The sequence below is a fragment of the Cnephaeus nilssonii genome (assembly GCF_951640355.1).
Source record: "Cnephaeus nilssonii genome assembly, chromosome: 11".
Classification (NCBI taxonomy): domain Eukaryota; kingdom Metazoa; phylum Chordata; class Mammalia; order Chiroptera; family Vespertilionidae; genus Cnephaeus; species Cnephaeus nilssonii.
The window spans coordinates 21,753,072-21,771,367 of record NC_137082.1 but is presented as its reverse complement, the minus strand read 5'-3'; the positions used below and the strand labels follow the sequence as shown (position 1 = coordinate 21,771,367).

Sequence of the window (18,296 nt, the reverse complement as noted above, 5' to 3'; positions counted from 1 at the left end):
ATCAGTGCTTTCCCGCCCTAACCAAAGTCAGTGCTTACCTTGCCAACTGGGAGAAAAGAGGTGATATCTATAAAATCAAAGGCACCAACAATTTAAGGGCAGTATAGCCTCTTCTGTATGATGAAAAGTGCTTTACAAACATCTCATTATTTACCTCCACAGCAGTTCTGCATGACCTTAACACTCCTGCTCCTGTTGCGTACATCTCAGCCAGGTAGTAGATGGCGAGGGGCTGCCCACTCTGAGATGCCAAGTAAAAATATTTGAAGGCAAGTTTATAATCCTTCCATACTCCAGAGCCAGCTGAAAAGTAAAATGATTTTGTGCCATCTCTTATTTATTTTTTACATTATAATCTACAGATATAATGGTCATAGTGATGCCTGCTGTTTCAAATAGGATGGGGAAATCCAACCCAAAGTTAAGCTGTTCTAGTGCCACTGTTGTTGTTGTTGTTGTTGTTTTGTTGTTGTTGTTTTTGGGGGGGAGGGTGATGGTGGTGGTGATTTTGATTATAAGTAAGAATATAGAAATCCTTGTTCTTGACCCATTCAGAAAACTGAAGGACTGTTTAGTTTCATGAAAATATCTTCTCAATATGAAAAGGAGACCAAATGCTGGTCTCTGAGGACCAGAGCCCCACCATGATGTATCCCTGCATCCTTGTCATCTTTATATCAGGAGATCAGTATAGTTCCTCCCAGCCATAACTATGGAGTTTGCAGCAGGCAAATCCCAGCTCCAGGGGGCTCTGCCAGGACTCAACTCATGGTCAGAGCAAGGGAATCAACATACTCCCAGCAGCTGGGATTCTTGTCTTGGCTCTCTTTTATGAGCTGGGCACCTCTAGGCACTTCATTTGCAAAAGGAGGAGCTTTCCCTAGTTGGTCCTTAAATTCCTCTCCTGCATTAATAGCCTTCAGAAGCACGTCATGTAAAGGGTACTAGCAAAGGCTCTAGAGGCAGATTGCTTGGTTTTGAATCCCAGGTTCACTGAGATCTTGGCCAAGATGCCTAACCACAGTGTAGCTCAGTTTGCTCATCTATAAATGTTGGGATACCCACTAGAGAACTAAATGAGTTAATTCAAAATGAGTTAATACAAAATGAGTAAAGACTAATAAACTTCAACTGTTACTATTACTGTTATTCTAGAAACTTAAGGAGTCTGATGGATCCTGAGCCTGTGACTTGGAAAGAACTAGAAGAATAAGGCCATCTTAGGCAAGCCCCCAAGACAGTGCAGAATAGGCCCTGCCCCAGCTACTGTGGAAAATGCCAGCCAACTTTTTGGCCAGATCTGACCTCCTTGATGATGTGGTCTGTGGCTACGCTAGCCCCAACTTTGACAGGAAGGACTTAATGGGGAGACTAACATTGTTCAGATCGCTTGGTACTTGTCTTGGCCACCTCCCATCCTCTTAGTCCCCACAGAGATGATGACAGAACTTCATGGCTTTCTGAGACCTCCTACCCCAATCACTCTATCTCTTTCCTCAGAAGACAACTTTGTACCTCCTAACTCACTGAGGAAACCCTCCCTTTGTCTTTCCTCTTGCCTCTTTCCTGTGCCCCCCAGATTTACATATGCATCATCCTTTCCTTTCTGCCTTCATCTGTGAGGATGAGAAGTCCCTCCTCTCTGTGAAGTATACATATCCTAATGCCACCTTACTTTTTCCAGAACCCCTTTTCATCAATTATCTCATTTCTCCCACGATTCATTAACCATCTCTATTGGCTGGCTTTCTTTCCTCTGTCAAAAATTATACTCATAACTCTCACCATCTTAAAAACAACTCCCTCTTGGTTCTCAGTCTCCTTCATGCTACCATCACATCTCTCTCCTTCCATTTAAAGGTGCAGTACTTCCAAGAATATTTTTACTTCACTTTCCCCTCACAGTTCAACCCATTGTATTTGGCTTCTATACCAACCTGTCCAAGAACATCACTAACATCCTCGATATTGACAAGTCCCATGGATACTCAACTCCTCTTTTAAAATTGAGAACCAGGCTTCTTGCTGCATTCAGAGAGATGCTCACTCATTTACTCTTTCTTGAAAGTTCCATCCTTTGGCTTCCTTAAGATCATCCTCCCCGCAACCCCCACCTCCTCTAACCAAGCCTTTTCAGCCTTCTCATGACCAGTCTTCTCTGCTCATCTCTTTAATGGCAATGAGGATCACCATATTTCTAACCATGGTCCACTGCTTCTCCCTCTCACACTCTCATTTGCAACCTCAGTTATTCTTAACAAACACCTGCAAGTTGATGTTTGTCATATCCCAAATGTTTTTCTCCAAGTTTGACCTTTCTTGTGAGTTTCTTTTTTAAAAAAATATATTTTTATTGATTTCAGAGAGGAAGGGAGAGGGAGAGAGAGCAACATCAATGATAAGAGAGAATCATTGATTGGCTGCCTCCTGCACACCCCCTACTGGGGATTGAGCCTGCAACTGGGGCATGTGCTCTTCACTGGAATTGAGTCCTGGACCCTTTAGTCCACAGCCTGATGCTCTATCCATTGAGCCAAACCAGCTAGGGCTCGTCTAAGTTTCATACTTGCTTCTGGGTATGTGCAGTATTGGATATCACAAGGCAACTCAACCTTTTCAAAGGTGTGTTTCCTGACTCTGTACCTCCTTGCCTCCTCCTCCCAATGGTATTCTTTCCTTTCATCTTCTTTAAATTCCTACTCAAATTGCTGCCTGAATGTTCTATCTAAACCACACATACCAGTCCTTTGATTTTTGTTTAAAAAGGAGCAAAGTTAGTAATCATATTCATAGCACTTACAGTAGTACATGAAGCCTAATTGAAACTGTGCATTGGGCCATCCTTTCTCTGCAGCTTTCTGAAAGTATTTAAGTGCTTCACCATAATTCTGCAAGATAATTATACTCTATTATTCAGAGGTATAGATATAACTCCATGGTAACAATTGCCTTCTACTTTTTAAAAAGAGTATAGATAGTGCCTTATGTGATTTAGGATAATTAAAATAGTATCAGAAGTATTATACATTTTGTTTCATTATTAAATTATGTTAGGAAATAATTATCTCATTTTCAGTGTAAATTATGACTTTTCCTACATTGATAGTAAGTTTTGTTAGACATTGGAGAAGGTCTCTCATAGACAGAGGTTATCAAAATTTATCTTTCAAAAAAATCCTCAGAGGTTAGATGATTTCTAAGGTTACTATTACATTTGGCTATTATTCCTTAGGTAATGATTAGGGTTTGTAATTCTTGTCACAAGGCTGTTCTATGTCTCTTTGGCAAACATTTCACTAGATTATTTTATTCTCTATTATCAGATGTGATAGTTTGGCAAACCAGGTAATAGAGACTAATTTCTTTAAATTAATCAATGACCATGAATTTTACTTTATAAATTGCTAGAAACATGTTGAAAAGATAATGGGAATTATTTAACTTACCACAGGAACGCCTTTTCCATAAAAATAAAGAAGACCAAGCCCATGAAGACCAATTGCATTACCCTAGAACAGTTTTAAAAATCCAAGTTAAGTTTCAGAAGAATTCATGGTAAAGAAAATTACTGAAAAATCATTCAAAATATTTGAAATTCACCCCATAGTGATTAATCAAGACAGTTTAATCAGGCAGTTGGCAAGTTATTCTGACCCTCTCTAGTTTCTCCTTTCATACCTTCATAACTCCCTCTGACTGAAAAAAAAAAAAACAAGAGGAAAATGAAAGTCAAATCCTTCCTTCATTCTTTCATTCAGATTTCATTTATTGCTCTTTCTGTATGCGACTCCATAAGAGGCATGGGGCAGAGGAGGGAGGTGAAAGGTAGAAGATGAATAAACCATGATCCTTGTCTTAGAAACTTCACAGGTTAGTGGTCTCTGACTCACTAGGTAGCTCTTCTTATCTTACCATGTCAAATGTTGTAGTCCTATAATAGAATGTGGTGGGTTCCTAGAAGAGGAACTGCCTGGATCAGCTTAAGGTCTGAGGGATTTGAGTTGTCAGACTTAGCTACATTTGAGCTTCGTCTCGGACTATATATATATATATAGGAGTTTTCAGGAAGGGAGAAATCTATCCAGACACTTGTTACCTGCTTTAGTCAAAGGAGGTTACCACAAATGGCCAAATAACATTTTAGTGTGTGAATTTCAATCAAGTCATTATGAATGGCCAAGCATTGTTGGTATATATTACCTTATGCAAACATACCTTATGGAAGGGAGTACTTAGCACTTAAGCATTTAGTACACATTCAAAAATATTTATATTTAGCATATTAATCATTGATGAAGTAACTTCCCCACCAGAAAACTCACTTTTTCTTTCTATTTGTCATCATGCATTTCATCCTGTAGTAACTGAGTAAGGAGCCACACTTGGCCACTTGGCTTTCATTCAGCAGATCTATAAGGTTGTTTTATTGGTTTATAGTATTTCCTCAGGAACTAGTTCTAATAGAAAACTCTCCAGAATTCTTACCACCTAAATGTAATTATTGTGGGTGAAGCCAGAGTACCCCTCAGTGATTCAGGAATAGCACCTAACTAGAGAAGGCATAGTTAAAAGACTACTTTAAGATTCCAAAGTTTGGGGCAATGAATATGAAAGGGACAGCTATTGTAAGAGTTCTTAAGAGTTGTGCACGTGTATTTAAAGCAGGTGGTATATGTCTGCTTTCTTCTCCCTTCTCCCTGACAACATCTACTTGTGGTCTTAGGAGTACTGTAATAGTCTGGTCTGGGGATAGTAATGCCTGGTGTGATGGATGTGATAAAGTCTAGTGAGTCTGTCTTCTAATTATCCTCAGTTAAGGGTTGAGAAAAAAGTAAGAGAAGGAAAATGAGAGGAGGGAAAGGAGAAAGAGAGAAGGTGAAAGGTTAGAATAGTGGAGACAAATTTCTCTAAGAGAGTCCCAGAGCCTCATTGGATGACTGACCAACTGTTTAAGCCCACAACACCTTTTTAGAACTTTCAGATCAGCAGTAACCATGCAAGTATGTAAGATGGACATTAAACCAGGTTATTAGGTGGCTGGAACTGAGGAAAGCCAGAGAGTGCCTGTCCTGTCTATAGGTAGCAGGAGGTCCATGCTCTCTGCTCCAGGAAGTTTTTAAAAAATATATATATTTCGTTGGCAAATTCTGGGAAAATATACATCAAATTATTAACTATGACAATGAGATTATGAGAAATTTTACTTTCTAAGAAGATATCGGAATTTTTTGGTTTTCATCTTTTTTATTTTTTAATTAAAATTTTTTTCAGTTACAGTTTACATTCTGTATTCTTTTGTATTAAGTGTTCAGCATAGTGGTTAGCCAATCATATACTTTACAAAGTGCTCCCCCTGATATTTCCAGTACCCACCTGGCACTATACATAGTTATTACAATATTATTAACTATATTTCTTTTTTAATATATTTTATTGATTTTTTACAGAGAGGAAGGGAGAGGGATAGAGAGTTAGAAACATTGATGAGAGAGAAACATCGATCAGCTGCCTCCTGCACACCCCCTACTGGGGATGTGCCTGCAACCAAGGTACATGCCCTCGACTGGAATCAAACCCGGAACCCTTCAGTCCACAGGCCAACGCTATATCCACTGAGCCAAACCTGTTAGGGCTTAACTATATTTCTTATCTGTACTTTACATTTCCATGACTAATTTGTAACTATAAATCTGTACTTCTCAATCCATTCACTTTTTCACACAGTCCTCCAACCCCTGTCCCCACTGGCAACAATCAGTCTGTTTTTTGTATCTATGAGTCTGTTTCTGTTTTGTTTGTTCATTTATATAGTTCTTTACATTCCAAATATGTTATGTCATATGGTTTTTGTCTTTCTCTGTCTGGCTTATTTCACTTAGCATAATACTCTCTAGGTCCATCCATGCTGTCGCAAATGGTAAGGTTTCATTCATTTTTATGGCTGAGTAATATTCCATTGTATATATGTACCACCACTTTTTTTATCCACTGGTCTACTGATGTGCAATTGGGTTATTTCCATATCTTGGCTATTGTAAATAATGCTGTGAATACAGGGATGTATATATATTTTGAATTATTGTTTTGGGTTTCTTAGATATATATCCAGAAATGGAATTACTGAGTCATAAGGTAGTTCCATTTTAATTTTTTGAGGAACCTTCATTCTGTTTTTCATAGAGGCTGCACCAATTTGCATTCCCATCAGCAGTGCAAAGGGTTCACTTTTCTCCACATTCTCATCCACACATTATTTATTGCTGATAGCCATTCTGACGGGTGTGAGGTGCTATCTCATTGTGGTTTCAATTTGCATTTCTCTGATGATTAGTGATGTTGACCATCTTTTCATATGTCTACTAGCTATCTGTATGTCCTCTTTGGAGAAGTGTCTATTCAGGTCCTCTGATCATTTTTTAATTGGATTATTTGTTTTAGGTTGAGTTATATGAGTTCTTTATATATTTTGGGTATTAACCCTTTATTGATTGTATCATTAGTGAATATTTTCTCCCACTCAATAGGTTGTTCTTTTCTTTTGTTGATGGTATCCTTTGCTGTGCAAAACCTTTTCAGTTTGAGGTAACCCATTTATTTACTTTTTCTTTTGTTTTCTTTGTCTGAGGAGAAAAAAAAATTGCTAAGAAAAATATCAGAGTATTCACTGCTTATGTTTTCTTATACAAATTTTATAGTTTTGAGTCTTCTATTTAAGTCTTTAATCCATTTTGAGTTCATTCTTGTATATGGTGTAACAAGGTGGTCTAGTATCATTTTTTGCATGTATCTGACCAATTTTCCCAACATCATTTATTGATATAGATTTTCTTTATCCCATTGTATATTCTTGCCAACTTTGACAAACATTAATTGACCAAATAGGTGTGGGTTTATTTCTGAGCTCTCTATTCCATTCCATTGATTTATATGCCTGTTTTATGTAAGTATCATGCTGTTTTGATTACTATAGTCTTGTAGTATAGTTTGATATAAGGTAGCATGATACCTCCAACTCTGTTCTTTTTTCTCAAGATTACTGTGGCTATTTGGGGTCGTTTGTGGTTCCATATAAATTTTGGGGTTATTCAAGTTTTATGAAAAATGCCATTGGTATTTTGCTAGGAATTGGGTTGAATCTGTTTATTGCTTTGGATAATATGGACATTCTAACAATGTTAATTCTTCCTATCCATGAGCATAGTATATGCTTCCATTTATTTGTATCTTCTTCCATTTCTTTCTTCAATGTCTTATAATTTAAGTACAGGCATTTTACCTCCATTGTTAAATTTATTTCCTAAGTACAGTATTTTATTTTTTGATGCAATTGTAAATGGGATTGTTTTCTTAGTTTTGCTTACCAATAGTTCATTACTTAGTATAAAAATGTAACCAATTTCTGAATATTTATTTTGTATCCTGCTACTTTACTGAATTCATTTATCAATTCTAGTCATTCCCCCCCCCACCATGGAATCTTTATAGTAATTGATATACATTATCATGTCACTGCAAATAATGACAGTTTTACTTCTTGCATTCTCATTTGTAGTCAGTCTGTTCAGATTTTCTGTATCTACTTGATTCAGTTTTGAGAGGTTGAATGTTTCTAGGAATTTATCCCTTTCTTCCATAATATCCAATTTGTTGCCATGTAGTTGTTTGTAATATATTTTTTAAAATAATCCTTTGTATTTCTATGGTGTCAGTTACTTCTCTTCTTTCATTTTTTATTTTATTTATATGGTTCCTCTCTTTTTCTTGATGAGTCATTTATCTTTACAAAGAAACAGATTTTGGTTTCATTGATCTTTTGCATTTTTTTAGACTCTATTTCTTTTATTTCCCCTCTGATCTTTATTATTTCCTTTCTTCTACTCACTTTGGTCTTTGTTCACTGCTCTTTCATTAGTTCTTTTAGGTGTAAGGTTAGATTATTTATTTGAGATTTTTCTTGTTTCTTGAGATAGGCTTGTAATGCTATAAATATCCCTCTTGGTACTGCTTTCACTGTGTCCCATAGATTTTGAGTTGTTGTGTTCCCATTTTCATTTGTCTCAAGGCATCGTTTGATTTCTTCCTTGATTTCCTTATTAACCCATTCATTATTTAGTAACATATTATTTAGCTTCCATGTGTTAGTGTGTTTTTCAGTTTATGTCTTATAATTGATTTCTAGTTTCATAGCATTATGATCAGAGGAGATATTTGATATAGTTTCAAACTTCTTAAATTTATTACAACTTGTTTTATGTCATAACATGTGGTCTTTCCTAGAAAATGTTCTGTACTTTTAACAGAATGTATATTCTGCTGCTTTGGGATAAAATGCTCTGGAATTATCAGTTAAATCCATCTGATCTAGTGTGTCATTTAAGGCTTCTGTTTCTTTGTTGATTTTCTTTCTGGAAAATCTATACATTGGTAACAATGAGGTGTTAAAATCCCCTAGTATGACTATTATGGTGGATCTCTTCTTCCTTTATATCCACCAAGATTTGCTTTATGTATTTAAGTGCTCCTATGTTGGATGTATAAATATTTAAAAGGGTTATATCTTCTTGTTGAATTGTTCCCTTTTTCATTATGTAGTATCCTTCTTTGTCTCTTATTATATAGACTTTTTTTAAAGTATATTTTGTCTTACCTAAGTATTACTACCCCAGCTTTTTAAATTTCCATTTGCATAAAATATCTTTTCCCATCCCTTTATTTCAGTCTCTGTGTCTTTCATTCTGAGGTGAGTCTCTTATAGACAGTATATACTAGTATATTGGTCTTGCTTTCTTATCCATTCAGCTACCTTATATCTTTTGATTGGAGTACTTAAACCATTTACATTTATAGTAATTGTTGATAGGTACATATTCATTGCTACTTTATTCTTTATAACTATGTTCCTTTATTTCCTCTTACTTCTTCTTATAGAAGTCCCTTTAACATTGCTTGTAATACTGGGGTGGTGGTAATAAACTTCTTTAGCTTTTTTTTATCTGGGAAGCTCTTTCTCATACATTTTAAAATGATAGCCTTGCTGGGTAGTCTTGGTTGTAGGTCCTTGCTTTTCATCACTTTGCATATTTTATGCATATCCCTTCTGCCTGAAATGTTGCTGTTGAGTAATCAGCTCTTAGGGGAACTCCCTTGTTGGCAACTTTCTTTCTCTTGCTGCTTTTAAGATTTCTTTATTGTTAACCTTTGCCATTTTAATTATGATGTATTTTGGTGTGGGCCTCTTTGGGTATATCTTGTTTGGGGCTCTCTGCATTTCTGGACTTGTATGTCTTTTTCCTTCACTGGATTAGGGAAGTTTTCAGTTATTCTTTCTTCAAATAGGTTCTCAATCCCTTGATTGCTCTCTTCACCCTCTGGTACCCCTCTGATACAGATGTTGTTACACTTCGTGTTGTCCTTAAGGTCCCTTAAACTATCCTCATTTTTTAAAACTCTTTTATTTTTGTTGTTCTGATTGGGTGTTTTCTGCTACATTGTCTTCCAAATCATTGATTCGATCCTCTGCTTCATCTAACCTATTGTTGATTCCTTCTACTGTTTTTTTCATTTCAGATATTATATTATTTACTAGTAGCCCATTTGCAGGAAGAATCCTGCAAGCTGCCGCTGCGGCCACATGTGCTGCCGCTGCCACCGCCATTGCGGCCGCCGCGCCTGCACCCGCGCGCCGCTGCCACCCGCCCCGCACCACCCTGCTCCACCCCGCTCTGCCCTGCTGGGGCTTTCCCTCTGGCAGCCACCTTGCTTTCCGCTTTTCCTCCCTCTTCCTTCTAAGTTGTCTTCAGTCTTCACTCCTCCCTCCCTCGGCGTATGCAAATTAACCGCCATCTTTGTTGGGTAATTTGCATACTCACCCTGATTGGCTGGTGGGCGTGGCTTTGGCTGGTGGGCGTGGCTTGGGCATAGCGAAGGTGTGGTCAATTTGCATATTACTATTTTATTAGGTAGGATTTCTGACTGGTAGTTTTTTTTATGGTTTATGTTTTTTTTTTTAAGCTGTTGAAATTCTTGCTAACTTCTTTGAGCATTTTTGTAACTATTGTTTTGAATTCTACATCTGGTAGATTGCTTGCCTCCATTTCCTTTAGTTTTTGTTCTGGAGATTTCTTCTGTTCTTTCATTTGGGGCATGCTTCTTTGTCTCTCCATTTTGGCTGCCTCTCTGTGTTTGTTTCTGTGCATTAGGTCAATCTGCTATGTTTTCCTGTTTTGGCAGGGTGGCCTTATGTAGTAGGTGTTCCGTGGAGCAGTCTCCCTGATCACCTGAGCTGAGTACTCCAGGAATGTTCCTTTGTGGGTTAGTAAGCCTTCCTGTTATAGATGAGTTTTGACTGCTGTTTGCCCCTCTTTGCAAGAGGTCGTCCCTTTGGCTGGCTGACTGTGAGGACTGAATCCAACCATAGTGTGTGAGCTGCTATGCAGGCACTGTCCACACTAGCCTCAACAGGGTTTGGGCCTGCTGAGTCTCACTTTGGATGCGATTCTTGTGGAGTTAATTGGGTTCTGCTCTGATATTGTCTGTATTCTGCCATAGGATGTGCTGATTCTGGGACCTCTTGGGAGGGACTCTTGTGCAGGACAACGTCAGATGCTGCCTATGACTGTCCCTATGCAACCTCTTTGGAGCTACAAAGTGATCCACAGTTTGTTGCTGCCCTTACTGGGCCTGGGTGTGTGTTGAAAGTGCCAAGCTCTGCACCAAGGCCAGCTGCCTCCTGCATCAAACTGGGGAACAGGTCAGCATAAGACCCAATCCATCCTGATATCTGCCTCTGCCTACCTTCACCTGCTGGCTACCTGTTAGGCTCAGTCATTGAAATAGCCTCTGGTGGTACTCAAGTTACATGAGGTAGATTCTCAGTGAGTCATCAAGTAGGGGCAAGTGGTGTTTACCTGACTGATACAGATTCAAACTCTGTGCCAGTGCTGGATATGACTCAACTCAACAGAAGTCCCAAAGTACACCAACGCCAACTACTACCCATCGGGCCCCTGCAGACCTTTGTGGTGGGACAGGTTCTCAGGGAGTCATCAGCATGAGGCCTGCAGAGCTTATCGAGCCCAAACAGAACAGTTTGGCCATGGGAAGGGAGGATTCTGCACAGGAATATTGTGAGGAAAAAATGGCCTCCACCCTGGAGACACCCTGAATTCTGTGGAGACTTCTTCAAGAGCCTGAGCTCAGCAGTGTGGGGTGGCAAGGAGTTGGGAGGGTGGGGCTAGTGGATCTGCTGTGGGGTGGCCATGCCAGCCAGACTTGCAGGAAGGGGAGAAATGGACTCAGTCTCTGATACAACTCCAGTCCACCCAGACCTCCACCACATGTGCAGGCAGTCAAATCTTCTGCAGTGAGCTCAGCAAGATGGGGTGACAGGGAGTCAGGAGGGTGGGGCTATTGCATTTCCCCAGGCTGATGCCCTATGGAGGGGCGTGCTCAACCCAAGAAAGATGGCCTCGGTGGACGGTAGGGGAAAGGGACACAACATAGCGACCCTAGCAGTTGTCCCTTCAACTCCCTCCTCTTACTCTCCCCCAAGAGACACTCAACTTAGTCTCTCCTCACACACTCTAGTCTGCTCAGAACTGCCCTCCCTCTGCTGGAGCCAGGGTAAGTGGCTGTGAACAAGATTTTGTGTGCTGGCCCTTTAAAAGGGTGCCTGGGTTTCTAGCACACTCTCATCTCTCCCTGGCAGACAGAATCCCTGCTGATTCTCATAGCCTAGCTCTGGTGCTCTGGGTTGGGGAACCAGGTTTGGGGTTGAGATCCCATGCTCCTCAGGGAGAACCTTTGCAGCTGAGATATCCCTCTGGAATTTCAGCTGCCACCTGTGGGAGCCAGGCCAGGCCTTTGCAAGTCTCTGCCCATCCTACCAGTTTCAACGTGGCTTCTTCTGTAAATCCTTCTGTTTAGTTGGTCTTCAGTTGGTTATTCAGGTTGATTATTCTATAGGTTAGTTGTAATTTCAGTTTGTTCCTACTCTGCTGCCATCTTGGATCCTCTCCAGGCAGTTGTTGTTATATGGAATAGTGGTCTTATAGGTCATCTCTTCCTATTTTCCAAAATAATCTGGATATTGAGATTTTAATATGAAATTTTCTAATTTTAAAAACACTTTCTGGGCCAAATATAACATGTGTAGGCAATCTCATTATATATAATTCCACTTTAGGGCTCTTGCTTAGGTTAACTGACATGAACTCAGTGAGCAAATGATCATTTATCTGGCAAATATTGTACTAAGACTGTAGCCCTTTTGTAATTGAGGAGACATGACTTCAGACAGCAGGAGAGACGGCACAAGGTAGAAGCAGTGAAGTTCCAGCAGTAGGTAGCACGAATGCAGGGCAATTTCAGAAGAGGAAAAAGATTATGTGAGCAAAGGAGGATAAGGGTGGCTTTGTGCAGGAAGAGAGGTTAAACTCTTATCTGGCAGATGGGTAGGATTCAGAATGGGAGAGTCTGGGAAGGGAGAAGGAAGGACAAAAGTATGGAGATGGGGTGGACCTGATGTGTTCAGAGGTATGAGAGAGAAAACCAGAAGAATATGGGCCCAATATCACATAGGATAAATGTTCATGATTCTGAGTAAATAAAAATCCAAAGAGGTTATAACGTTTGTATCTTTTCATCCTGGTACTGATATGACCTAAAAACAAATTGAAAAAGCAATGTTTTTTTTTAAAAAAATTATTAGTGAAAGAAGAGTGGAAGACAGAAACTTTTTTACTTTACTAGTGACCCAAAGTAAGAAATTAGTGCTGATAAAGGAAAAAATGGCCTCCACCCTGGAATATTGGTGATGTAAACCCAATGCCATTCAGAACAACTACTTTAAATACATGTCAGATTTCCTCTGTAAATGAAGGTAGCTTAGGTTTAGAACTCGAGTAGCTCAGATCACTGCTGGTCATACAACCCTGGATAGTTTGGGAGCTGGGTTAATTTACACACTCAGCTTCCTGGCATTATTACTCTGGACTGACAAATCAGCATTATTTGCCAGATTATAAGAGATCTTCCCATTACTTTACCTCTTTTTCAGTTGGCTTTCCCTTGTCATCCTAATCTAATGGTACACCAGATAACTGTCTTGCTGCACCACAGTTCCATATAAATTACAAGGAAGAGGAGCCTCCTACCAGCCTTCTCAGTAATTTACACCACAATAGCAGCAGCACCAAAGTGCTAGTCATTTATAAATAGGCTCCTAAAGCAGCATGTGGGTTTTTAAAAAAGAACAGTTAAAAATATTCCCCAGTTTGAGCACATCTTTACTGCTAGTGTTATAGTATGACATAGACAACAAAATGTTTTTTATTGTGTAGGGATAGAAAGTTTATTAAAGCCACTCACCAACATTAGGTTGATGGGTGTTGCGATTAGGAGCTCTTTATGTACTAAAGGGATTCAGAGTAGTCTACTAAGTTTTATCTGACAGATACCAGCCTCACTGAACCTAGGAACCAAGGCAAAACTTCAATGGCAGGATTCAAATAACATCATTTATATATTCCCTAACATATTCAATCCATTTTGGCTTAGATATGCTTTGAAGCTCACTCTATCTAACTGGTCCCAGGCTGCAAAATATAATAGCAGACACATACCACTTACAATGTGCCAGGCAATGCTTTATCTACTTTATAATAGGAGGCACAGACATGTCAACTCAATAAATCCTGACAACTACAATATGAGCCAAATCTTCTTATACTCCCATTTTATAGATGGGGAAATTGAGGCACAGAATGGTTAAGTACTTGCCCATAGTTACATTGCTAGTAAGTAGCAGGGCTGGCATTCAAACTAAATGTCTCCAGAGCTTTGCTCTCAATCATCTTGTCCTGGCTGCCTCTCTGACAACCTTCTTCTCCGGCCAGGGGAATGTCTGCTTTTGGGTAAGATCGAATGGGAGAAAACTGGGCATTTCTTGGTTGTTTTTGTCCTGAACGGATTGCTTTATTGATTGAATTTTCCCTTCCTCTGTCCTTATCTTTTTTATTTCTTGTTTTATGAGCTAGATAGCCTCGTCTACAGCATGGGAGAGGGGAAAGCTGAACTTCTGTCTGTCCTCCTGCTAGGAGTCACTGGCATTTCCCATTTACCAAGAAGACAAGACATACCTCCTACCCAACCAAGCCCCATGTTTTATTGTTAACAATATTCTTCTTCTCCTGGACACCAAACTCCTCCCAGGTGTAGCTACTCTCTAGTAGCCTGCATGAGGCTTAGGAGTCCATGTAATACAAGCCAAATGCTTTTATGCATTTGTAGAAATGGGCTGAGTACATACCTTATTGGCTGCCATGGAAAAGTATTTGAAAGCAGTAGCATTATTTTGTGGTGCTGCATCATTACCTTCTAAATACATCTAGAAAAAAATTAAAGAGAGTATAAAAACTAAGGAATTTGAGGTGATGGTTACACAAAACTGTGAATATAGTAAATGCCACTGAAATGTATACCTTTAAATAGCTAATTTATGTTCCATGAATTTCACTTCAAATTTTTAAAAAAGAAAAACTAAAGAAACAATCTACTATATACATTCTGGAGTGACCTTGCACAAGAACCAAAACACGAGCCCTATTTGTGTTTTTTTTTTTCATGTTTCCTTGTATCTACATTTACTGCAGATTGCACTTCTGAAAGCTGGGCACTTGTCCCCACGGTTACTAATAAATGCAAACTGGCTGCAGGGAGCCAAAGGCAGCCCCTGGCAGAGCGAGTGGTCTTTGAAGAAGACAGAACATGCCCTTCTAGAGGGACCCTCCACAAAGGCTGCTCAGGAGCCGGAGGGGGCTCCCATTATGCACTTTGGTCAGCCTGGATCTGGGTCTCACTCTTGGAGTTAAGGAAGGAGGCACTCATTGGATTGAGGACTGTACCAGTCTTGGATGCATAACCATCCCGGGTCTCCTGTTACGTGCCAGGGGAAGGGGTCATGGGAGGGATTCTGAGTTATATTCAGTCAAGGAGCCCTAAGACAGGTGAACTTTCAAGGTTGTGTTTGGTGTCCAGATAAAAGCTGCTGTTTTGTGGGGCTCCTTCCCAAACTATCACCTCAGGAATACCCTCAGTGTGTAACCACATGCCTCTCTCAGCTGCTTCTGTGAAAGAGGCCTGCATCATTGTACCTATGCTGGGTTCAATCAGCTGATACCATTTAAGAAATGAAAATTATTCATCAAGATGAAGCATGTACCTTTCCTATGAATGCCATGGCATTTGCACTCCCAGCCTTTGCTGCCTTTAAGAAGTAGTATAATGCTTTCTGGAGAGAAAAAGAACAGTATTATTGGTAGTCATGAACATATCCTACAAAATGGTTTTTCAAAGCAAACAATTTCATTCAACATGCATTCAAAAATATCTATGAAACACCCACTTTCTTCAAGGTACTATTCCAAATGCTATTTGAACCATAAACAGGAAGATCTGGAGATTATATAGCTATCTCATATGCATATTTAGAATGTGAGGACTTCTCACATTGGGAAAAGCTCGATGGACATGTGGCTCGTGTTTTGGTTCTTGTGCAAGGTCACTCCAGAATGTATATAGTAGATTGTTTCTTTAGTTTTTCTTTTTTAAAAATTTGAAGTGAAATTCATGGAACATAAATTAGTGGACAAATGAATCCCAGCTGCAGACCTAACAGTCTAGTGTTTTGAAAAAGTAAGCTTCTATGTTGATACTATGTACTTATAAGACAGTTTATACAACTGGCAGGATTTATCCTAATGTTTGTAAGGCAGAGTGAATAGGACCAGACACACATGGCTGCCTGCTGAGACCAGATCTTCCTGCAGAGGTGAACTTCAAGCCAATTCTTTCTAAGTCAATTTGAAGGAGCCCAGCAAAGCCTCTGATTCTCTCTAGGTCATGACATTAAATGAATGGCTCCGTCTAGAACACATAAGGGTTGCCCTGTACCTTGCTGCCTCATTCCCTAGCCTCATCCTGAACTTCCAGAAGTTTTCCTCAGAGACCACATGGAGTAATGAAAGAAATCAGCCCCAGGAATGAGAAGTGCAGAACTCTCCAAAGTGTCTTATTAGGACACAATTCTGCTCTTTAAACAGCCTTGACTCAGTTTATGTGCAAGGCTCTGCTCCTTCACAAAGAGGAGAGAATGTTTAAGGAAAACATGTGGGTCGTTTTTTTTATATATAAACTAGAGGCCCGGTGCACGAAATTTGTGCACTCGGGGGTGGGGAGGGGTCCCTCAGCCTGGCCTGTACCCTCTCGCAGTCTGGGAGCCCTCGGGGGATGTCCAATTGCCAGCTTAGGCCTGCTCCCTGCAGGAAGCAGGCCTAAGCCGGCAGTCAGACAACCTTAGTGCCGCCACAGAGGTGGGAGAGGCTCCTGCCACCGCCACTGTGCTCGCCAGCCATAAGCCCAGCTCAGAGCTTCTGGCTGAGGGGTGCTCCCCCTGTGGGAGTGCACTGACCACCAGGGGGCAGCTCCTACATTAAGCGTCTGCGCTCTGGTGGTCAGTGTGCGTTATAGCGACTGTTTGTTCCACTGTTTGGTCGATTTGCATATTAGCCTTTTATTATATAGGATTTGCTCTAGAAATATTGCCAACTTGTTTGACAACCACATGCTTGTTAGTAAAGTCAGTCTGTCTGGTGCTGGACCTCATCACATCATGCATCCATTATCCATCCACCTCTTCTTTCTTCATCTACCCTTTCAAATGCTTGATTCCATACTACTGTATATATGGTAGTATGAAAGGTATTCTAAGTGATTCATAGATGAACAAAAAACACTGTGTCAACATCTGCTCCCTAGCAATACTGATGAGAAGAAATGAATATATGTAAATAGCAATAAGATAATAGGTAATAGGTGGGATAGAAGGAACACCAAAACGAATCAGAAGGGTATGGAATAATACAAACCAGTTATGTGATAAGTATTTTACAGTTTTTTCTTATGTAATCTTCATAACGACACTATAAGGATGGTATTATTAATATCGGAGCCTATTTAGTGACACTCAAGAGTCATGCAGCTGGTACTAGAGTCCCACAAGCCTGAGTCCAAGTTCCATGTACTTGGCCCTCTGCTTTCTCAGTTCAAGAAGAAGGGCTTAGGCCCTGGCCAGTGTGACTCAGTTGGTTGGAACATTGTCCCGTGTACTGAAGGGTGGAGGGTTTGATTCCAGCCAGGGCACATAATCAGGTTGCAGTTTGATCCCTGGTCAGGGCATGTATAGGGGGCAACTGATAGATGTTTTTCTCTCACATCAATGTCTCTTCTCTCTTTCTCTCTCTCTCTCATCAATGAAAACATATCCTCAGGTGAGGATCAAAAAAATAAAATAGAAAGGGGAGGGCTTAAATGATAAGGATCTCATGAAAGCTGTATAGAATTCACCAGTGCAGAGGGCATCATAGGCTGGGGGAATAACATGAGCAAAGAATGGAGATGGGAGTGTCCAGAAAATAGTAACTACTTCAGTATGGCTTAAGTAGAATATCTAAAACCCAAGACTTGCAAAAATATGATCGGGCCATATTAAAAATAGTCTTGAATACCAGGCTAAGGACTCTTATTTTATTTGGTAGAAAATAGAGCCACTGGAAATTTATGAACATGAAGGGATCTTGAAACAAGTGCTGTCTAAAGTGTCTGTCAATTAGATAGGAGCAAGTTGTAGCAATGTATGATTTACCAATCATTTGCTGGTAAATAAATTAAATGTATGATTTACCAAGTACATTTATCAGAGCTCATTAATATAAAAAATAAAGGCATTTATTTATGAATGTCTCTATTAAACCAAGACCCAAATATACCCCTAGATTACTATAGTCATAGTGTCTCCAGTCCTTGGTTTCCTCATTCATGTTTTCTTCTGTGCTCTTGGGGCACCCTATCCTTCCCTATCAGGACATGCATTCATTGATTTAACTGTGCTTAATTGTTTGTCTCCTCCAATGTTGAATCCTCTGTACTTAGCTCAATGTCTCCTGTATGTTAGGCACTCAGGAAATATTTCTGGAATGAATAAGTAAATAAAAGGATCCTATATAATAAAAGCTTAATATGCAAATTGTCCCCTCGACCAGGAATTTGATTAGGAGTTTGACTGGTCGCTATGACGTGTGCTGACCACCAGGGGGTGGTGCGGAACATGGTGGGTGTCAGTGATGCTGCACTGACAGTGGGCAGCAGTGGAGGTGCTGCTGCCCCGATGGGCTCTGACGAGAGCAGGACCATGGCGGGATGGTGGAGCAGGTGAGCAGGCGGCGCCAGGACAAGGTGAC

At 39.9% G+C, this 18,296-nt stretch overlaps 1 protein-coding gene across 2 annotated transcripts in view; it reads right to left on the bottom strand.

Moving 5' to 3' along the window:
* SEL1L2 (SEL1L2 adaptor subunit of SYVN1 ubiquitin ligase) overlaps positions 1-18,296 on the bottom strand; it is a gene marked incomplete at both ends in the record, with an annotated part of 105,210 nt that overhangs the window by 15,824 nt on the left and 71,090 nt on the right. For both annotated transcript variants that reach the window (XM_079783475.1, XM_079783476.1), the window contains 5 exons: positions 155-303; positions 2,801-2,888; positions 3,447-3,509; positions 14,309-14,386; positions 15,221-15,289. In XM_079783475.1, the coding sequence (XP_079639601.1) occupies positions 155-303; positions 2,801-2,888; positions 3,447-3,509; positions 14,309-14,386; positions 15,221-15,289 (447 nt within the window). The remainder of the gene's footprint in view (positions 1-154; positions 304-2,800; positions 2,889-3,446; positions 3,510-14,308; positions 14,387-15,220; positions 15,290-18,296) is intronic.